The 23423-nt window shown below is 46.8% G+C and overlaps 1 protein-coding gene across 1 annotated transcript in view; it reads left to right on the top strand.

Moving 5' to 3' along the window:
* The first annotated feature begins 8218 nt into the window (after positions 1 to 8218).
* TXNRD2 (thioredoxin reductase 2) overlaps positions 8219 to 23423 on the top strand; it is a 69280-nt gene continuing 54075 nt past the window's right edge. Inside the window, exons 1-4 of the mRNA XM_081842804.1 lie at positions 8219 to 8354; positions 16308 to 16373; positions 19389 to 19445; positions 21007 to 21151. Of these exons, the coding sequence (XP_081698930.1) occupies positions 8276 to 8354; positions 16308 to 16373; positions 19389 to 19445; positions 21007 to 21151 (347 nt within the window). The 5' untranslated portion in view covers positions 8219 to 8275. The remainder of the gene's footprint in view (positions 8355 to 16307; positions 16374 to 19388; positions 19446 to 21006; positions 21152 to 23423) is intronic.

Here is a 23423-nt window from a genome sequence, read left to right as displayed (position 1 = left end):
AAACTTTAATAAATATTATTTTTTTAAAAAAGACAATGTCAACCCTGCTGTAAGGGAATCCCTTGCAGACGACTGCAGTGGCTGGAGACAGAAAGTCAAGTCATGTTTCCACAGCAATGACCAGAGAAGGAATGACTGCTCGGAGGAGCGCAGAGAGGAGAAATGTCATGGTGAATCTGCCACAGCACAACTGGATGCCTTCACCTGCCCCAGCTGCAACAAAACATGTCTCGCCTGCATTTTTTCTCTACAGCTACAGCAGGCGCTGCAACCATCCAACAGTTTGACTTCACCCCCAAAGCTGCACTCCTCCATTGTCCCAGAGACAGACGGATGCCAAATGACAACCATAAGTAGCTCAAGGGCAGCACGCTTGGTTCCTGAGCATTTTTATCTATACAACAACCCTGTGAGGTAGGCTGGGTTAACAGGTACTGAAAAAGCATCCACTGAGCTTCATGGCTAAATACTGGGCTAAAAGGACCAATATTTTGACTTATCTATAAGGCCGCTTAATATCTTTATATGGTACAGTGGGGTGGCCTAGGGTAGGACAATTGAGATCGCAAGACCCTGGCAACTGGCGTCATTTCATGATTCTGCTCAGGATCTCCCATAACTGCACACATTAATTGCTTCCACATGTTAATGTCACGTCTAATTTTTCCACCCCAACTTCTTGAAGTGGAAATAACTATGATTGTGCATGATCAAGCTTAGCATTTAAACCTGAGAGGTTTGACATGTATTATTTGACCTGATTTGTTGAGTGCTAGGGCAATAGACTTTTTCTGCAGGGTAGCAAAAGTATCCATACTCAGCAACCTGTTGAGCACAGCCCACACTTTCCAAGCATAATCGTAAGGGCTAGCAGCTTGCCTTGTTGTCGTCGTTTTTTAAAAAATAAAAACTGAGGAGCTCAAGAAGCCCAGCAAACGCTGCCCTCGCAATTTCCCAGGCATCTTAAAAGGGCTGGAAACTTGCCTAGTTTTTGTTCTTCAAAGGAGAGGTTTCCCAAAAGCTGGATCCCATGCTCAGGATCACATTCTGTGCTTGCAGCACAAGTGCAAGGACCTCCCCCCCACGCCCACCTCCTGGTATTTCCACACGAAGGTGTCCAGCTTCTCGTTCTCAGACCGCAACCTGACTTACCAGGTAGCAAACTCCACTGAGTTCAAGACAACTCACGTCTGTGTAAACATGGTGCAGACTGTGCTGTGAGTCTGTTGAGACCAACTTCAGAAATTCCTGTGGCGCAATTAATGCTGCCTGGAATGCTGAGTGGGCGCTATTGCTTTCCCATTGTGTGCTGTTCCAAAGGTCATGGCTGATGTGGCAAGCATAGATGCAGCTGGAGCACAGCACAGAGCCTGCAAAAATGCAAGCCACCGTCAACAAACTTTGGTAGGGCTAGCTGTGAGAGGGCATTGTTGCAATTATTATTATTATTTATTATCCTGGCAACTTTTAATCAATTAACCCACTGTATTAAAAAACAACAACAACAGTGCACATTTGTATTGACTAAACCAGGGGTCAGCAACCTTTTTCAGCCTGGGCCCATCATTGCCCCTCCTGGGGATCATTTGTGCAGGTTCACATCTGCTCAACATGTTATTATTGTGCCATCTCTAGGGAAGCCAAAATGCTGATGTGCTAAATCTGCCAACAGCAAACATGTCTTAGTAAACAGGAGCCATCCCCATCTGTAGAATCATAGAATCATAGAATCATAGAGTTGGAAGAGACCACAAGGGCCATCGAGTCCAACCCCCTGCCAAGCAGGAAACACCATCAGAGCACTCCTGACAAATGGTTGTCAAGCCTCTGCTTAAAGACCTCCAAAGAAGGAGACTCCACTACACTCCTTGGCAGCAAATTCCCAACAGCTCTTACTGTCAGGAAGTTCCTTCTAATGTTTAGGTGGAATCTTTTTTCTTGTAGTTTGGAACCATTGCTCCATGTCCGCTTCTCTGGAGCAGCAGAAAACAACCTTTCTCCCTCCTCTATGTGACATCCTTTTATATATTTGAACATGGCTATCATATCACCCCTTAACCTCCTCTTCTCCAGGCTAAACATGCCCAGCTCCTTTAGCCGTTCCTCATAAGGCATCGTTTCCAGGCCTTTGACCATTTTGGTTGCCCTCCTCTGGACACGTTCCAGTTTGTCAGTGTCCTTCTTGAACTGTGGTGCCCAGAACTGGACACAGTACTCCAGGTGAGGTCTGACCAGAGCAGAATACAGTGGCACTATTACTTCCCTTGATCTAGATGCTATACTCCTATTGATGCAGCCCAGAATTGCATTGGCTTTTTTAGCTGCCGCGTCACACTGTTGGCTCATGTCAAGTTTGTGGTCAACCAAGACTCCTAGATCCTTTTCACATGTACTGCTCTCAAGCCAGGTGTCACCCATCTTGTATTTGTGCCTCTCATTTTTTTTGCCCAAGTGCAATACTTTACATTTCTCCCTGTTAAAATTCATCTTGTTTGTTTTGGCCCAGTTCTCTAATCTGTCAATGTCGTTTTGAAGTGTGATTCTGTCCTCTGGGGTGTTAGCCACCCCTCCCAGTTTGGTGTCAAGGACTTAGGACAGGATCAAGGACTTAGGACAAGTTCCCGGATTACCGTATTTTCCGCTCCATAAGACACCCCTGACCATAAGGCGCACCTAGTTTTTAGAGGAGGAAAACAAGAAAAAAAATATTCTGAATGAAACAGTGGATGTATGATTTTTGTGGTTCATGCTGTGGCCACAGACAGGATATGTGATTTGACGGTGAGTTTGGGGCAGCCCAATGCAAAAATCCTGAGAATCCATGTGGATCTGTGCTTTGTAACCATGTTTTTGCGCCATTGCATCCCCACGAAACAGTGGATGCGTGATTTTTTGGTGCAGTCTGTAGCCATGGACATGCTATATGATCTGATGGTGAATTTGGGGTGACCCAATGCAAAAATCCTGAGGTTCCATGTGGATCCGTGCTTTGTAACCATATTTTTGTGCCAATGCTGGAGCAGTTTTTTGCTCCTCCTTTTCTTCTAATTTCTCTCCTCATTGCTTGTTTTAGTATTCCTCTCTCCTCTCCTTGCAAGTTGGCTGTCTTTACCTCCCCCCTCCCAGGCAGCCTCCTTTATCGCTAGAGTCCCTTATCTCACTCCCGATCGCTTGCCGATCAGCTGTTCAGTGGCTTTGTTTCAACACTCCCTTCCCTCTTTCTAAAAAAAAAAGAAAGAAAGAAAGATCTGTTTTTTGCCCCTGGGCAATTCAGCTCCAGGCACCAAGCATTCGCTCCATAAGATGCACAGACATTTCCCCTTACTTTTTAGGAGGAAAAAAGTGTGTCTTATGGAGCGAAAAATACGGTAATAGGATGCATCCAAACACCCAGAATTAAATTAGTGCTGGAACTGATCCTGTAACAACATCTGCATTAACAATTTCACTTCTGCCCCACTTGCAACAATGGCAGAAGTGGCTGATGGCCACGAAACAACACCCCAAGGACCAGTGGTCGAAAGTGCCATTATGGCAACAATGTGAGGGGTAGGGGCCTCTGTGAGAGAGCCATCAGCACCTTATTCATGACTCTCCTGATATGAGGACACAGTCCTGCCAGCATCCTCTGGTTTGATCCTATTTTCTTTTGTGCTGTTTTAAAATATATTTTTTAACTTGGCTGCATTAAATGTGCATTCTGTACTTGACCTCCTTTGTAATGTTTCATTTTGAAACATTTAAGATAATATTTTAGTTTCCTGTTAATTAAAGGTAAAGAGACCCCTGACCATTAGGTCCAGTCATGAACAACTCTGGGGTTGCGACACTCATCTCGCTTTACTGGCCGAGGGAGCCGGCGTACAGCTTCCAGGTCATGTGGCCAGCATGACTAAGCCGCTTCTGGCGAACCAGAGCAGCACACGGAAACTCCATTTACCTTCCCACCAGAGCGGTACCTATTGATCTACTTGCACTTTGACATGCTTTTGAACTGCTAGGTGGGCAGGAGCAGGGACCGAGCAACGGGAGCTCACCCCGTTGCGGGGATTCAAACTGCCGACCTTCTGATCGGCAAGCCCTAGGCTCTATGGTGTAACCACCCGCGTCCCTTTTCCTGTTAATTACATTGCTTTAAATGGATACTTTATATCTGACTTTCTTCAGCAATGTTCTGTTCTGGATTATATTGTTTGCTGTTTTAATGCAGGCTGTAAACCACCTTGAGATTGTTTCCCCCCCTTAAAAATATGAAGTGGTACAGAGATTAAATGAACAGCAATACAACAATAATATTCTATGAACTGGTAAGTCTGCATAACTCTGCAAAGGAATGGAACAACAATTCCATCAAAGGAGCAAAACGATCCACCCCTCTCTGTTTTTTAGACGTGCGCAGTGTACATTTCACAACACGGCGTCTATGCTGACACATTGCTTCAGCAAATGTTTCAAGAGATAGCAGTGTGATGAATCCATGACTAAGCAAGGCCGCTGGGCTTTCAACATGCAAAGACCAATGCTGGAAGAGACTAAGGTTTTTGGATCACGTTACACCAACAATTCCCTTCCTTTATAATCAACCTTTTATATGTTTATATGGCCAGGTATTGGCATTGAAAAGAGGAGCCAGAGGTGAAATTAAATCCCGTCTGTGCCCACAAAGCTTCTAATGTCTTTAACGTCACCTTGATGCACAGGAAGTTGGGCCAACAAAGAACTGCTCTTGGACATGAATGGAAGGAAGGAATTTATTCCGCTCTCTGTGGAGGTGAAGTTCTTTCATACAAAATTGCACTTGCCGTATCAGTACCAGGCGAGTAATTACCTCCAAGATAACCGTCTTCAAGGTGATTACTTGCGTGGCAAATACAATTTCATATGAAAAGACTCACGCTGTTTTGAAATTAATTTTTATTAAAGATTTTCTGTGTTACAAAGCAAACAAATAAACAAGGAAAAGTACATAAAGCGTCTCTACTTTCAATTAATTGAGTCTTTTTCACAGTTCGTTTACATTCGGTGTGGGACTTTATTGTTATACATATGGGGGGGGGGGAGAAAGGGGAGATAGCAGGGCTGGATTTAGGTTTGAGGAGGCCCTAAGCTACTGAAGGTAATGGGGCCCTTTATATGTCCAGCTGTCCTTTGTCAACACCAAATTGTTGCTGTCTCCCCCCCCCCCCCCGTTGAATATATGCTATATGGTAATTTATGGACCTAATAGGTATGTAAAGCCATTTGCACATAACAAAATATGTATTTTATCAAAGTAATTTGTTGAACTGAAATACAATTATGGAGAAGTATATTAATAGTGAAATACAATTAAGAATAAGTATATTAATGGTGAAATAATTATTAAGTTCTAACTTAAAATGATTTTTTATTCATAACAAACTTAATAATGCAAACACATTGGCATTTGGCAATAACAAAAGTTCCTTTAGAAACACAGTTTACAAAGACTCACCCTAGGCTCCCTATATATAGAAATGAGCAAACCAGTGATATTTTAGGGAGCAGGCTAGCAGGCGGGGCCCATTACTTACGTCATAGGAGCCTACACAACACAAAACACTGTTGCTGTATGTAGGTTTTATTTTATTTGTTTTTTATCTTATATTTTGGAAATGTTCATCCAGTTGTTTTTTTCCTTTAAATTTTTTGGGGGCCACCAAGAGAGTGGGGCCCTAAGCTATAGCTTGTTTAGCTTATACGAAAATCCGGCACTGGGACAGAGAGCGATGGCAGAGGATGGGGCAGGGATAATGATATTTCTTTCTATTGCATATTAAGGACGCAGGTGGTGCTGTGGTCTAAACCACAGAGCCTAGGACTTGCCAATCCGAAGGTCTGCAGTTCGAATCCCCGCAACGGGGTGAGCTCCCGTTCCTCGGTCCCTGCTCCTGCCAACCTTAGCAGTTCAAAACCACGTCAAAGTGCAAGTAGATAAATAGGTATTGCTCCGGCGGGAAGGTAAGTGGTGTTTCCGTGCGTTGCTCTGGTTCGCCAGAAGCGGCTTAGTCATGCTGGCCACATGACACCTCGGCCAATAAAGCGAGATGAGCGCTGCAACCCCAGAGTCGGCCACGACTGGACCTAACAGTCAGGGGTCCCCTTACCCTTTACCTTTTTTTCTATTGTATAGTGTTTGTGCAGGGTTTTTGTGTCAAGTTGCAGCGATAGGGAATGCTGGGAGTAATCCAGGCAGCCTGCAAGGATTTGATTTGAGGTTCCATTTTGGTAGAGCATATTTTCAAATGCACTATTCTATACAGGGCTGACTGCCCTCAGGTTGGGTTGTCTGTCAGTTCATATATCGGGAGGGGGAAACCTGAGACTTTTGTCTAGAATTCAGGGCGGCCCAACACGTGGCCCGAGGGCTGTATGTGGCCCTCAAAGGCTTTTTGGTGGCCCTCGGCAACCTTTGACGTCCCCGCAGCCCTCATGCTGCCTTCCTAAAGCTGGATAAGGAGGCGCTGGGCTTTGGGAAGGAGGCATGTGGGATCTGACAGAGTCCTAGTGTTGCAGTTCATCAACATCTTTGGACAGGCATAGGCAAACTCGGCCCTCCAGATGTTTTGGGACTACAACTCCCATCATCCCTAGCTAGCGGGACCAGTAGTCAGGGATGATGGGAATTGTAGTCTGAAGTTTGCCTATGCCTGTCTTTCGTTGCACAGACATCATTTCCTTCCTGTTCCTCTTGTGATGTGCTCTGACTAAACAGCAACAAGTCCATCTTAGTAAGGAGAATCACACAAACAATGCAGCGTAAACAAAAACCACCACCTTCCAGCCATTCCCAACCTGCTATCTGCGCGAAGGAATGCTGCACCTGTTGAATGCCTTCCTTGCCAAGCCGTGCTTTACCAGTTGGACCTCTGCCAGGATAGAGAAGAGGGGTCCCACCCAAGTGCCTAGAATGCTCCACCTATTGAATGCCTGCTATTGCCAAGCTGTGCTTTACCAGTTGGACCTGTGCCAGAGCAGAGAAGAGGGCTCCAAACGAAGTGCTTGGATTGCTCCACCTCTTTGGCCAAGCCCTACTCTACCAACCTGTGTCAGGGTAGAGAAGAGGGGCCAAACCAAGTGCCTGGAGTGCTCCACCTGTTGAATGCCTTCCTTGCCAAGCTATGCTTTACCTGTTGGACCTCTGCCAGGGTAGAAAAGAGGGGTTCCACCCAAGTGCCTGGAATGCTCCACCTGTTGAATGCCTTCCTTGCCAAGCTATGCTTTACCTGTTGGACCTCTGCCAGGGTAGAAAAGAGGGGTTCCACCCAAGTGCCTGGAATGCTCCACCTGTTGAATGCCTTCCTTGCCAAGCTATGCTTTACCTGTTGGACCTCTGCCAGGGTAGAAAAGAGGGGTTCCACCCAAGTGCCTGGAATGCTCCACCTGTTGAATGCCTTCCTTGCCAAGCCGTGCTTTACCTGTTGGACCTCTGCCAGGATAGAGAAGAGGGGTCCCACCCAAGTGCCTAGAATGCTCCACCTATTGAATGCCTGCTATTGCCAAGCTGTGCTTTACCAGTCGGACCTCTGCCAGAGCAGAGAAGAGGGCTCCAAACGAAGTGCCTGGATTGCTCCACCTGTTTGGCCAAGCCCTACTCTACCAACCTGTGCCAGGGTAGAGAAGAGGGGCCCAAACCAAGTGCCTGGAGTGCTCCACCTGTTGAATGCCTTCCTTGCCAAGCCATGCTTTACCTGTTGGACCTCTGCCAGGGTAGAAAAGAGGGGTTCCACCCAAGTGCCTGGAATGCTCCACCTGTTGAATGCCTTCCTTGCCAAGCTATGCTTTACCTGTTGGACCTCTGCCAGGGTAGGAAAGAGGGGTTCCACCCAAGTGCCTGGAATGCTCCACCTGTTGAATGCCTGCATTTGCTCGTGCTCCACCAGTTAGACCTCTGCCGGGGTAGAGAAGAGGGGCCCAAACCAAGTGCCTGGAATGCTCCACCTGTTGAATGCCTGCCTTGCCAAGCCATGCTCTACCAGTTGAACCTCTGCCAGGAAAGAGGAGAGGTGGGTGGCCCCTCCCTCTCCGGCCCCACCCATTGGGCAGGGCCCTTCCCACCGCGGACTCCTCCCCCGCGAGTCTCACCTACCCGGCCCCGAAGGCGACCCTTCTCCGCGCCGCCCGCCTGGCTCCTCCTCCTCCTCACTGGGCGACGGGGCGTCTGAGGCGGCGCGAGCAGGCAGCCAGGCACTCGCGCGGGCAGCCCCTGATCCGAGCCCGGGGTCCTCGTGAGGAAGCTGGGCTGCCGTACAGCAGCATGGCGGCGCTGTGCCGAGCGAGCCCGCGCTTCCTACGCAAGCCCGGGCTCTGCCGTACAGCGCGGGCCCTGTCTTCAGGTACGGGGATCCCCGATGGTCGGCGGGGGTCGCAGGCGGGCGGAGACGGAGCAGGCGCCTCTGCAAAGCTGGGCTGGAGAGGAGAGGGCCCTGGCAGGCAGGAATCCAACCGGGGAAGCCTTCCCAGCCTGGGGTCCCGCCTTTGCATTCTCCCCTGTTGGGGGAGGCTTTGCCTGTTGAATTCCTGCCTGCTACACCACCGGTTTCAGCCACGACAGTAGGAGGCAGGGAAGAAAAAGAGCAGCCAGCAATGGTCATTATTACGCTTAGAAAATCTGTGCCAGCTTTAGTCTATTTTATTGTGGTCTTAACTTTCTGTATGTTTTTAACTGGTCCAAATTTTTTAAGGGATACTTTTATTGCTTTATCTTTGGGGGGGGGGGGCTGCTTTGTGTTTTTTTCTACACTGAAGCGGGGTGTGTGTGTGTGTGTGTGTGTGTGTATATATATATATATATATATATATATATATATATATATATATATCATAGCTGTCAACGTTTTCCCTTTTTTAAGGGAAATTCCCTTATTCTGAATAGGATTCCTCTCAAGAAAAGGGAAAAGTTGACAGCTATTATTATTATTATATATACACACACACACACACACACACACACCAGTTGGACTTTTGCTAGTGTAGAGAAGAGGGGTCCCACCCAAGTCCCTGGAATGCTCCACCCGTTGAATGCCTGCCTTGCCACGCCATGCTCTACCAGTTAGACTTCTGCCAGGATAGAGAAGAGGGGCCCAAACCAAGTGCCTGGAATGCTCCACCTGTTGAATGCCTGCCTTGCCAATTATAGGCAGGGTGTTTCAGAGCACGTATCTTAGATGGGTGCCCTGTACTTCCTGCCTTGGCACCTAAGCTATCAAGAAATTAGAAATAACACACAAAAACAGCGAGTGGGTACCATGATGTCTATTTACATTTTTGGATCTGCCAGTCCTCAGATTAATTTAACAGTGCGAAAGGAAGAGTTTTAGTTGTTTGCCGAAGTATTTTTGTACCGCCAGAAATACGAGTTATCAAGGAGGTGTACAGTGTTGAACCCTAAAACACCATTTAAAAGATAAAATAAAAATGCTCAGGGGTGTACTGGCTATTCAAAAATAAAAGTTAAACTGCTACAAAGGCATAAAAAGGTTTTTAAGAGACACTTGAAAGGCCATTTAGACCTCTGTAACATGAAAGACAGCTATCGATGCTGAATGATCTCAGTGACTGAGCTGAGATAAAAGGTCTGAGGTGCTCCTTAAAGTGTGCTACGTCCAAATCCTTCAGGTTTTGTCAAGCAGGAGGATTGTGTCAACAAAGTACCCATTTGTAAATACAAATAATTGATTTCTGTCAACAGTTGATGGCCTGCCATCTACATAGACCTGCAAATGATAGGGTTCCCAACTATGAAATAAAATGCAAAAATCCAGTGACATCTTAAAAGACCAACCAATGTTTTGTGCTCTGTCCACAATAGCTTATGTTGCAATGGGTCTGTGTGCTTGCTTCCGCAGCACTCCACGCCAAACCATGGTTTAGTGTGAACCTGTGGGCTCCCGGTTTGTTCTGGGGTTTACAGGTTGTGGTTAGTCTGGAGAAAACTAAACCGCAAGCCTGGGTTTCAGTAACACAAAAGCCAGATAAGCCTGGCGTAAGCTTCCCTGAGTGTATCAGCATCTGTAATCTCTTTCCTGTCTTCACACTAAACCATGGTTTGACTTGCATGTGCAAAACAGGCCTATATGCAAGTCTCCACAAGGGCTTTTCTCTTGCTGTAGTAGCTTAAAACGTGTCAGCGATGAAATAATTTTGGTACCTTCTCGCACGATTACATTCTTTATCTGAAAGGTGTCTCTGTGAGGGGCCTTGTCACAAAGTCCACCAGTGTTATCGCATCTTCACTCACCTGCCCATGTACCTGTCTTCGGTTACCTAAAATCTACCAACTGCAATTTGGCTCTTTTCTTGATTACCTGGCCGTGATTCACACTCGCTCCAGCTGACTACGCAAAGAGGTTGTTCCAAGCATTACTGTTTACTTTATCCGGGTGGCAAGGCCTAGTTCTTACTGTAGGGATCAACCCGTTTCTGACTTGTAGCTCTTCAAACTGCAGGTGTTTACTTACATAACTAGATGCACTATTGCAAATACAGTGGTACCTCTAGATCCGAACGGGGCTCCGGAACGGATCCCGTTCGTATCTAGAGGTAAACGTATCTAGTAATGGCACGTCTTGTCGCGCGCGTGTTGCTTTTCGCTGCTTCTGCGCATGTGCGTGACGTCGTTTTGAGCATCTGCGCATGCACAAGCGGCGAAACCCGGAAGTAACTACAGTGGTGCCTCGCAAGACGAAATTAATCCGTTCCGTGAGGCTCTTTGTCTAGCGGTTTTTTTGTCTTGCGAAGCAAGCCCATTGACAGCTTAGCGGATTAGCGCTATTAGCGGTTTAGCGGCTTTTAGCGGATCAGCTGATAAGCGGCTTAGGGCTTAGGAAAAGGGGGGGGAAGGGGAAAAAACCCCGCAGGAACTCGCAAGACATTTTCGTCTTGCAAAGCAAGCCCATGGGGAAATTCGTTTTGCGAAGCGCCTCCAAAATGGAAAACCCTTTCGTCTAGCGGGTTTTCCGTCTTGCGAGGCGTTTGTCTTGCGGGGCACCACTGTAGCTCCGTTACTTCCGGTTTGCCGCGGAGCGCAACTCGAATGCGCTCAACTTGAAGCAAATTTAACCTGAGGTATGGCTGTAAATTTTCCTGTGTAGATGTCAGGGAGAACTATTGTAGACTTGCCTTTTACCTGATACAAAATCATAGAATTATAGAGTCGGAAGGGACCCCAAGGGTCATCTAGTCCAACCCCCTGCAATGCAGGAATCTCAGCTTGATCACACACGACAGATGTCCCTCCAACCTCTGCTTAAAAACATCCAAGGAAGGAGAGTCTGGCACTTCTTGTGGGAGTCTGTTCCACTGTCAAATGGCTCTTAATATGCTATGCTTATGGGGAGATTTGTTGTTTTGGTTGGCACATTCATATACAGTCATACCTCGGGTTACAGACGCTTCAGGTTGCTTTGTTTTCTGTTCTTAACCTGAGGTACCACTTTAGCTAATGGGGCCTCCTGCTGCTGCAGTGCGATTTCTGTTCTCATCCTGAAGCAAAGTTCTTAACCCTGCATCAATAGGAGTATAGCATCTAGGTCAAGGGAAGTAATGGTGCCACTGTATTCTGCTCTGGTCAGACCTCACCTGGAGTACTGTGTCCAGTTCTGGGCACCACAGTTCAAGAAGGACACTGACAAACTGGAACGTGTCCAGAGGAGGGCAACCAAAATGGTCAAAGGCCTGGAAACAATGCCTTATGAGGAACGGCTAAGGGAGCTGGGCATGTTTAGCCTGGAGAAGAGGAGGTTAAGGGGTGATATGATAGCCATGTTCAAATACATAAAAGGATGTCACATAGAGGAGGGAGAAAGGTTGTTTTCTGCTGCTCCAGAGAAGCGGACACGGAGCAATGGTTCCAAACTACAAGAAAGAAGATTCCACCTAGACATTAGGAAGACCTTCCTGACAGTAAGAGCTGTTCGACAGTGGAATTTGCTGCCAAGGAGTGTGGTGGAGTCTCCTTCTTTGGAGGTCTTTAAGCAGAGGCTTGACAACCATATGTCAGGAGTGCTCTGATGGTGTTTCCTGCTTGGCAGGGGGTTGGACTCGATGGCCCTTGTGGTCTCTTCCAACTCTATGATTCTATGATTCTAGGTTGCGTTTTTTCGGGTTATGGCCCTGCCGAAACCTGGAAGTACCGGAATGGGTTACAGTGGTGCCTCGCAAGACGAAAAGAATCCGTTCCGCGAGTCTCTTCGTCTAGAGGTTTTTTCGTCTTGCGAAGCAAGCCCATTAGCGGATTAGCGCTATTAGCGGCTTTTAGCAGCTTAGCGGATAAGTGGATAAGCGGCTTAGCGGCTTAGAAAAAGGGGGGGGGAGGAAAAAAAGTCGGAAAAACCCGCAAGACATTTTCGTCTTGCGAAGCAAGCCCATAGGGAAATTTGTCTTGCGAAGCACCTCGAAAAACGGAAAACCCTTTCGTCTAGCGGGTTTTTCATCTTGCGAGGCATTCGTCTTGCGGGGCACCACTGTACTTCTGGGTTTCAGCGGTCGCACATGCGCAGAAGCGCTAAATCACGCTTTGCGCATGCGCAGAAACGCCGAATCACAACCCGCGCGTGTGCAGACGTGGCACCGTGGGTTGCGACCGTGCCTCCCACACGGATCACATTCGCAACCTGAGCGTCCACTGTACAGCCCAATTAACCACCGTCTCTGAGCAATTCACAGCTTTAATCTTTAATCGATCAAGTACAAAAGTAAGGAAACTGAGCAACAATCAAGTTTAAAAAACCTGTCGTATTCAGAAAAGCTTTTTTGGGAAGAGGGGTTTCCTTGATGTGAGCACCCATCCAGTCACTGCGGTGGTACAACATTCAAAATACAGTTAGACCCATTTTTAAAAGATCATAGCAATTTGAATATGGTATTAATCAACATTGCTAATTTGGCGGGGAGGTCCTTCGAACCACAGCAGGACCTGCTTCTGAGCTGACTCACCCGACTCACCCCAAAGGATCTAGTTTGTTAAGGCTGCTGGGAACTATAGCTCTGTGAGGGTGAACTACAGTTCCCAGCATTCTTTGGGGAAAGCCATATGCGTTAAGTGTAATGTGTGTACACAGTCTGAATCTCTGTTTATAGAGATCAGCCTTGCAAGGGAAGATTCTTTTGCACCCGCTGCAATGCAGTATATTCTTTTGACTGCCAACTGTCTTAACCAATTTTAATCTTGCATTTATATATATTTTTTAATCTTATATTTTTGCATTGTTTTCACCTCCCCGGGACCTTGTGGTGAAGGATAGGTAAGAAAGCTAATAGACGGTTATTCTGATAATACTAAGTACACAGGAACAGAGTTCGACCATTGGTCTATCCAGCTCAGTATTGTCTTATACACTGACCGACTTCAGCTCTCCAGGGTTTCAGGCAAGGGGGTCTCACCCAGCCCTACCTGAAGATGCCGGGGATTTGAACCCGGGACCTTCCGCAATGTGAACCAGGTGCTCCACCACTAAGCTGCAGCCCTCCCCTAAAATAATAATAATACAGTGGTACCTCGGGTTACATACGCTTCAGGTTACATACGCTTCAGGTTATATACACTTCAGGTTACAGACTCCACTAACTCAGAAATAGTACCTCGGGTTAAGAACTTTGCTTCAGGATGAGAACAGAAATCGTGCTCCGGCAGCAGCAGGAGGCCCCATTAGCTAAAGTGGTGCTTCAGGTTAAGAACAGTTAACCTGAGGTACCACTGTAATAATAATAATAATAATAATAATAATAATAATAATAATTATTATTATTTATACCCTGCCCATCTAGTTGGGTTTCCCCAGCCACTCTGGGCTGCTTCCAACAGAATATTAAAATACAATACAGTGGTACCTCTGGTTACGTACTTAATTCGTTCTGGAGGTCCTTTCTTAACCTGAAACTGTTCTTAACCTGAAGCACCACTTTAGCTAATGGGGCCTCCCGCTGCCGCCGTGCCGCCAGAGCACAATTTCTGTTCTCATCCTGAAGCAAAGTTCTTAACCCGAGGTATTATTTCTGGGTTAGCGGAGTCTGTAACCTGAAGCGTCTGTAACCCGAGGTACCACTGTAATCTATTAAACATTAAAAAGCTTCCCTAAACTAAAATAGAAACTGCAAACAGAATCACACCCTAAATAAATACCTTCTTCCTGAGCTGCCACACCCCATAACCTAGGGAATGTCCAACCTATTATCAGTCTTCCTACTTACCTTTTTTTCTCTTCCCTCTTTTACCTGCCGGGAAGATGCTAAAGGTGTGAGCGACAGGCAGTAGAGAAACCAGTCTGCTTTGGAAGCCAGGAGTGGAAGCGGCCGGCTGTCAACATCCGCTTGGGTTTGATGGCCTGTAACGTTCCCTCCATCGCTCTGAATCTATGATATTTGCTTTGTTGTTATGCAATCTGGCCAATTTTGGGGGCCGTCTGAGGCGACTCGGGGAGGGCTGGCTCGATTTGGATACTGTTTGTGCTCCTCAGCAAAACTTCAGCAATCTGATGGTTGATAGGGTTTATTTTCAGTTTGTTTGTTTGTTGTTGTTTTCTTGGCTAAATCTCATTTCCTCCCTTGTACACCCAGCGATGATAATGTGTCAGGCTTAAAAATAATCACTGCTTGCCTATCTGGCAAATAAACCTCAAGAAAAACAAACCTTTTCCCTCTCAAACAATTCCCAAGGCTTTCTTAAAGAGCGCAGACCACAAAGCTGTTTTCCCCCCTCCCTCGTAACCATTTCGGTCACTGAAATATGTGACAGGCAGGGTTAGTCTCCCTCTCCCCGGCACAAATAAACAGATGGAAATTTGGGGACACTTTTGACCCAGCTCCTGTCATAAGAGTCTCACTGTGTTTTATGATGACTTATCATCTGAGAATGCAATTAAAACATGTCTTTTCTGCACTGTTTTCCAAACTCGGCATGCATGATTCGGAAATTTCTAGATTCTCAGTGCCAGGTTATGTGATGTCCTTGCTTAGAGCTGTTTTGTACTTTTCCTGCATGCTCCTGCCTAGAATGGGTGGGGAAAGCTGAGGTAATATTTTCTACTGTTGCAACAGCCTTGCAAGAGCACAAACAGGCCCATTGCAAAGAAATTTCTCTGTGATTCTCTCTGTCTCTGTCTGTCATTCTGAAGCTCAGCAAAAAAAAAAAGGGGGGGGAGAGATTTGTGATACACTTCACAACATCTACAATTTTACAGCTGAAAATAGGAGCATTCTTGGGGGGGGGGACCCTCCAAATACTGATACCATAGATTTCTGCGCTGAACAACCCTCGTAATAGTAAATAAGCCATAGTTAAGCCAAGGGGGTGGTTCAGACAATCAACTTTAACTATGGTTAAACTAAACCATGGTTAACTGTTATATGTGAACCAGGGCATTACTGAAAGTTCTGTTCCAGGTGTGTGAAACATTGGGCCCTCCAGATGTTGCAGAACTACCTCTCCCATCATCCCTGGCCATTGGCCACGCTTGCTATGGCTGATGGGAGTTGTAGTTCAGCAACATCTAAGGAACAAAAGGTTCCCAGCACCTGTTCAACTCCATGTACTGCAGGGCGAGCAACCTGTAACCACCCCCGCCAAGATAATAATAATAATAATAATAAATTTTTATTTATACCCTGCCCTTCCCAGTTCAGAAAACCGAGCTCAAGGCGGCTAACAACAAATTTTAAACACAATTGTGATACAACAAAAAACAGCATAAAATACAGTATAAAAGTGTGAATAACAATAAATTCAAAGTTCAAAAATCAATTTAGGGGAAAATCCATCCAATAAACATTAGATGATCACCAGGGCTAGGTGGCTAAATTAGTCCTATTTGGGCCAGCGAGGAGGCCAGGGGAGAATTAGCTGTGGGATCCCAGAGTGGGTAATCTTCATTAAAAGGGGAGGGGGAGGGAAGGAAGGGGAATAAAAGATCAGGCTAAATTCAAATTGAAAGTCAGGCAGAATAGCTCTGTCTTACAGGCCCTGTGGAAGGAGGTTAAATCCTGCAGGGCCCTGGTCTCATGGGACAGAGCATTCCACCAGGTCTGAGCCATCACTGAGAAGGCCCTGGCCCTGGTAGAGGATAATCTGACTTCCTTAGGGCCCAGGACCTCTAAACTATGATTATTCATGGACCTTAAGGTCCTCTGCGGGGCAGACCAGGAGAGGCAGTCCCGTAAATACGAGGGCCCTAAGCGGGCTAACAAAATAGACCAACCAAATATCAGGCTGCCTCTTCAGATACTTAGCATCATCTCTCCTGGATTGTGCTATTAAAATAAATAAAAAATCTCCTCTCCTTTCTCTCTTTCAGAGAAGCACGAGTATGATCTCCTAGTCGTCGGGGGAGGATCTGGCGGCCTTGCTTGTGCAAAAGAAGGTAATTCATGGCATCATGTGCAGTTGTGAGGCAACCTAATTTTGCTAGGGACAATTGAGAAAGGGGTCGAGTATAAAACTGTCAACATCATAGCACCGTTCTATAAATCGATGGAATACGAATGCTATGGGACAGCAGGGGGTAGAGGAGGACTCTGCATAGACGAGGGAGAATTAAATGAGGAAGAAGGGGCTTACAATCTACATTAAGCCCATGGGCTTGTCCACGCTTCCACTTGTGGTCTGAACTGCTTTCCACTTGAACCATACTTTTCTAGGCATGGGTCAAAGCGGTTCTGCCTTCCCCCTTCCGCTTCCTCTGGAAAACCTGCTGTTTGGTTCTGAGATCAGAACAAATGACTAACCACAGAAAACCTGATTGCTGTTTGTTCTAATTGAGCACTAAAGATCAGGTTTTCCTGAGGGAAGGAGGCAGGGCATACAGAGATGTGGATAATCTATCAGTGGCTATTCGCCATAACGGCTATGCTCTGTCTCCACTGTTGAGGACACTATGCCTCTAAATATCTGTTTTGCTAGGAATTTCAGGTGGGCAGAGCACTGTGGCGCTCAGGTCCTCCTTTTGAGCTTCCTGATTGGCCGTTTTGAGAACAAGGTGCTGGATTTTGGCCCGATTTATTATCATGGCTCTCCTTGGGTTGAGTTATCTCAACATTATCTCTGCCTGGCCTTTCACCCAAAAGGGGTAATGAAATTCACAATGCTGTAGCAAGTTCTGCACCTGTAAATCATTATTGCAATGTGTTACTTGGCAGCTCATCCGAGGGTGATCCTCCCAGTTGCTTTTGTTGCTGTAAAGGTAAAGGGACCCCTGACCATTGGGTCCAGTTGTGGCCAACTGGGGTTGCGGCGCTCATCTCGCTTTACTGGCCGAGGGAGCCGGCGTACAGCTTCCGGGTCATGTGGCCAGCATGACTAAGCCGCTTCTGGCGAACCAGAGCAGCGCACGGAAACGCCGTTTACCTTCCCGTCGGAGCAGTACCTATTTATCTACTTGCACTTTGACGTGCTTTCGAATTGCTAGGTTGGCAGGAGCAGGGACCGAGCAACGGGAGCTCACCCCGTCGTGGGGATTCGAACCGCCACCCTTCTGATCGGCAAGCCCTAGGCTCTGTGGTTTAACCCACAGCACCACCCGCATCCTTTTGTTGCTCTAGCTTATTAGCCAGTCTGTTTCTCCCATATGTTTTTGGACTCTCAACTGCAATCAGCTCTGGCCAGCATGACCAATGGTCAGGAACAATGGGAGTTGTGGTCCAGCAGAACCTAGGTCGCCTTTCCTTTGTGGGGCTGCAGATGACTGCTTGTCCGGCTTGCCTTTAATGGAGGGCTTGTGATTCCCACTACCTTGACTGGCTTGGGGCTGGAAGAGGGGCAGGAAGACATGGATGGTGCCATAGGCAAAGAGGAGCTTGAGAGGGAGGATGGAGGCCCTTTGCACCTCTGCCACATCCCAGAGGTTGCAGTTACGAGTCAAGCAGCAGTAGTGTTTAATATAGATCACAGGAGCCAAAGTGTTCCCTCCTGGTTTTTTTGGACCACAATTCCAGTCATCCCTAACCATTGGCTGTGCTGGCTGGGACTGATGGAAATTATAGCCCAAAACATCCAGAGAGAGATTACCGTACTTTTCTGTGTATAACACGCCCCCTTGTATAAGACACCCCCTATTTGGGGGGACTCCAAAATGGCCCAAAGTTGTTGCTTTTGGGGGGAGGATCGAGAAGAGTTGTCGAGTTTTTTTGTGTGGGGATGCAGTAAATCACTAGCCCGACGATTGCAATCGCTCGTACCGCTTGCTAACAATCGCTCACATCTGCTACAAGCATCTATCCGATCACCGACAGCAGAAGAAAATAGCAGCTCTTGACGCGGCAACCAATCACACACCCATTTCTCACAGCCAATACAAAGCGACCCTTCGCCGCAGCCACCAATCACACTTCGCCAGTGACAATCTGCAGCTCACGGTTGCAGCCAATCACCCGTCACCCCTACCTACTACCCATGTATAAGACGCCCCCAGTTTTTAAACCTTGTTTTTGAGTAAAAATAAGCCCCTAGTCTTATACACGGAAAAGTACAGTACATTGGCTACCTCTGGCCTGATTTATTGTGGAACATCATAATGTGACAGCAAAGTTACCGTCATTGAAATTCAGAATGAAAATAAGTGAACAGCGTGTTGGCCAGCTCTTGGTTATTTAATTTATTGTGTATTACTGTATTCTAAATTTAAGTTATTGTGTATTCTAATGGGCTATTTAGGGACGCGGGTGGCGCTGTGGGTAAAAGCCTCAGCGTCTAGGGCTTGCCGATCGAAAGGTCGGCGGTTCGAATCCCCGAGGCGGGGTGCGCTCCCACTGCTCGGTCCCAGCGCCTGCCAACCTAGCAGTTCGAAAGCACCCCCGGGTGCAAGTAGATAAATAGGGACCGCTTACTGGCGGGAAGGTAAACGGCGTTTCCGTGTGCTGCGCTGGCTCGCCAGATGCAGCTTTGTCACACTGGCCACGTGACCTAGAAGTGTCTCCGGACAGTGCTGGCCCCTGGCCTCTTGAGTGAGATGGGCGCACCAACCCCAGAGTCTGTCAAGACTGGCCCGTACGGGCAGGGGTACCTTTACCTTTACCTTTTTAATGGGCTATTGGATATTACTTTATTGTTCATTTTATAGCTATGCTTCTATGCTTCTTTGTATTGGATCAAATTTTTAGGATGTGTGTGACCTCCACTGTATTTTTTGCTTCTTAGTTTCTTCTGCTTGTAAACTGCCTTGTGCGTAGTGATATAGAAAGGCGGTATACAAATTAAAAGTGAGAATGAAGTGAAATGAAATTGAATGCGCTGTAAGGTGCGGTGGATGTTGGGTACAGGCAGCGGCAAAACTAACTCACCAAAGCAACAAATCTCCCCCTCCCCCCAAGATTGGCACCCTAATGGTGATGCTTTACTCTTTCCTTTAAAATAACTGTGCGATTTCTTTTTATTTCTGAAGCTTCCCAATTTGGAAAGAAGGTAGCTGTATTAGATTATGTGGAACCTTCTCCCAAAGGTAAGAAACAATTCAGTCATCATCACCATCATCATGTAATATATTGTTATGGATCTGTGGCTGCTAAATGCTTGGGTTTAATCAATGCTTAGGATATAATTTGAACTGGTACGTTATGACTGGCAATAGCCAGACTCCTGCGTATTTAAGAGAGGGGTTAGCCACTGTCAACCCCCTGGAATTAGCATATGTGAAGAGTTAACCCAGGAAAGCTTCATGAGTTGTGCCTTGGACATTGTGATCCTAGCAAAATCAACAAGTGTTAATGGAGTAGCCCAGACTTCTTTGTGAGGTGAAGGCCTGGGGGGGGGGGGGGGAGAAACAATTAGCGAGTTCAGAGCATCAAAGGATTAGGCATTAACACAACACAGGATCAAAAGAAATAGGCGTGAGAATGCAGATGTGAGGCCTCTTCCTGAGTTAGAAATGGAAAGCTGGGAGGCTATAGGGTTGGGGTCAAAAGGGATGTAACCAGGAAGCAGAGAAAAGAACAGTAAAGCTGGGTTGTGCCCTGCAGCACAGGATAGGTTGCAGAGAAAGGATGGTGCTGGGTTTTTGTTGCTACTGCTATGAAATGAGCTGTCACATCTTGGGGTGCTGCTGCTACGAGCCCCTCCATAAGTAGGCTCATGTTCGGCGAAAGATTCCAGCATTGCAGGGGGTTAGACTAGATGACCCTTGTGGTCCCTTCCAACTCTACAATTTTATGATTTTATAAATGTGTAAATAAGCCTTATATGATCAATACACTATAGCCGTAATCCTGCCTCATTGCCAACGGTACGCCTGCACCAACTGGAATCTTGTGTAGTGGCTCAGTGAAGTTTGGAGTGGCACGTAACAATATGAATCAAAATACAGATTGGTTTTAGGAAGTTTTCACTGTTATCTTTTTTTTTAATGATATTTTATTAAGTTTTAACAAGAATAAAGTTATAAGACAATAAATGGAAAAAAACCACACAAAAATACAACACAAAAATACAAACATTTAACATAGAGAGAAAAATAAAAATAAAAATCCCTCTTTTTAATTTCTCACCATTCATTAACTTATTTTCCTGACTTCCTCACACCTCCCTTTTTTGTATTCCATTTAAAAATTGGTTCAGCAAATTCATACCCTATTGATTTATCCTTAATTTTTTTCCCTCACATATTGTAACTTCAAATTTTCATCAAGTATCAATTCATTCTTCCATATTCTTATTTTACCTTATTACTAGAACCCCTTCATTTCATTTCAACGTCATCAACATTCAAAAATTTTACAATATTTCTGTAAATAGATTTTAAATTTCTTCCAATCTTCTTCCACCAACTCTTCTCCCTGGTCTCGGATTCTGCCAGTCATTTCCGCCATTTCCATATAGTCGGAAGTTTTCACTGTTTTCGGACGGTGTTGTATTTGCTTTAAGTTGTGTATCTCTTTGCTACCCCGGGCTCCTTGGGGAGGAAAGGTGGGGCCTAAATTCAAATAATAACAATATTTATATATGTCGATTTAAGGACAGGCTGGGGCACTGAACACATGCGTCCGGTTTTTTTTGTTTTTCCTCAGGAACCAAATGGGGTCTTGGTGGAACCTGTGTGAATGTTGGTTGCATTCCTAAGAAGCTGATGCACCAAGCAGCTCTCCTGGGAAGTTTTCTCAAAGACGCCCAGCGCTATGGCTGGAATGTATCCTATCCTGTGAATCACGACTGGTAAAATGAATCCCATTTATCTGCTTTACTGAAGGGATGGGGGAATTTGTAGTTGTTTCTAAACTACGACTCCCATCATCTCTGACCACAGGCCTTGCCAGCTGGAAGTGCTGGAATTTGTAGTCTTTGCAACATCTGGAGGCCCACAGATTCCCCATTCCTACTTTAGGGTGTTCCACATATACGCGATGAAGGAAGCACCACATTTCTTCTGGAATAACTAAGAACGGTGGTCATTTGTTTTGGGATAGCAAACCTGGACGCAATCTGTCCAGTACACACAATACTCTGCCCCGATGCCTCACATCTTGTTCTGGGGAGGCCTGGAGTTCATGGGGATAGGGTGTGGGGAGCAGTCCTAGACTTAACTTAAGCCACATCTGCACTGTACATTTTAAATACAGTGAACGCTCGGGTTGCGAACATGATCCACATGGGAGGCACGTTCACAACCTGCAGCGTCGCATCTGGGCACACACGGGTCGCGATTCGGCGCTTCTGCGCATGTGCAAAGCGTGATTTAGTGCTTCTGTGCGAGCGCCGAAACCTGGAACTAACCCGTTCCGGTACTTCCAGGTTCGGCGCGGTGCACAACCCGAAAACGCACAACCTGAAGCGTCTGTAACCTGAGGTATGACTGTACTACCATATCGTTTTAAACAGGGCTTCCACAAAAGCATCCTACGAATTGTCGTTTCTTAAGGGCACTGCAGGTTGTTAGGAGACCCCTGTTCTCCTCACAGAGTTACAGTGCCTGAATTCCCTGGTTTTTAAACCGCTCTGGGAGTTGTAGCTCTACAGGGGGAAATACAGTGGTGCCTCGCAAGACGAAATTAATTCGTTCCGCAAGTTTTTTCCTCTTGCGAGTTTTTCGTCTTGCGAAGCACGGTTTCCCATAGGAATGCATTGAAAATCAGCAGCGCTTCTCCTCTGTTCCCGGGGCTTGCGGTGGGAGGAGGGTTTTTCCTCCCCACGCCAACATTCAGAACAGCATTCTGAAAGTTGGCGGTGGGAAGGAAAACCCTCCTCCCACCGCAAGTCTTCAGGACAGCCATCCGAAGGCTGGCGCGGGGAGAAGGTCTCTCCGCCCCACCGCCAGCCTTCGGAGCAGCCATCCCAAGGCTGGCGGCGGGAGGAGGTCTCTCCGCCCCACCGCCAGCCTTCAGAGGAGGTCCGAGGACAGTGGGGAAGACGCGCTGCGCTTCCCTGCTGTCCCGGAGATTTCCCTATGGGCTTTCGTCTTGCGAAGGAAGCCCATAGGGAAATTCGTTTTGCGAAGCGCCTCCAAAACGGAAAACCCTTTCGTCTAGCGGGTTTTCCGTCTTGCGAGGCGTTCGTCTTGCGGGGCACCACTGTACAGTTCCTAGGATTCTTTCGGGGGGAGTCTTGTGACTGTCCAAGTAGTATAATAGTGCTTTAAATGCATTCTGCAGATGTGGCTTGAATTGAGCGAAAGCTCATCAGGCAGACGCATTGGGCAAATTCACAGCAGGAGGAGTCAAATCAGATGTACAAAGAGAGAGGCCACGAAAGTTGGGTTCAGGAAAAAACAGCCCAGCTTCAGCACCATGGAAAGCTCCTAGTGGGTTTGTAGTGCAAGGCTGGGAAACCTCATGACTGGGGCTAAATGTGGCCCTCCGGGAGTTTCTGTCTGGCCCTCAAATAAAGCCACGCCCCCTCACTAGCTGTACTTATCATCCAATAAGAAAGCGCTGCATGGACAGAGGCTTGGTGGCATTCTCCATCCAGGGCCTGCACTTCTGCCTTCAGGCCAAACGGATTTAGATATTTGCATAGAAATTCCAGGTTCTTCTCCTGCTCTGTTCCCAGCTTGGCGTCCTTGCCCAGAAGGTGCCTTTATTTATGGTCTTAATTTGCAATCATTCCCTAAGTAATAGCTCACAGCGCTTGCAGATAAATCAAATTGAAAGCCGGTTACTGTGCAGCGTGGTAAAATAAACAGCAGGATTCTAACGCCGCCTTGTATTATCCAGAGCACTAAAGAATTCGGCTGGAGCTTCGGAAGGGAAGGAGGGGGAATGGAACCGGGGGAGGCACGGAAATCAGCAGTGGGGTGGTGGGGAAGCTCCAGGTTCAATTTCTGCAAAGGCAGTGGAGGCTGGTGCCAGCTAGGACCAGTGCGGCAGGAAGGAGAGAAAGTCCAGCAGAGCTAATGGGAGGCAGAGCCCACTAATTCTGGTTTTGCTTCCCACCTGCTCCCTGTTGAGTTCTACAAAGGCAGTACTGAGACTTAGGAGGAGGAAGAGCAGCC

Source organism: Podarcis erhardii, assembly GCF_964252035.2.
Source record: "Podarcis erhardii genome assembly, chromosome: 15".
In the NCBI taxonomy this organism is placed as follows: domain Eukaryota; kingdom Metazoa; phylum Chordata; class Lepidosauria; order Squamata; family Lacertidae; genus Podarcis; species Podarcis erhardii.
This window is presented reverse-complemented; position numbering and strand designations above follow the sequence as displayed.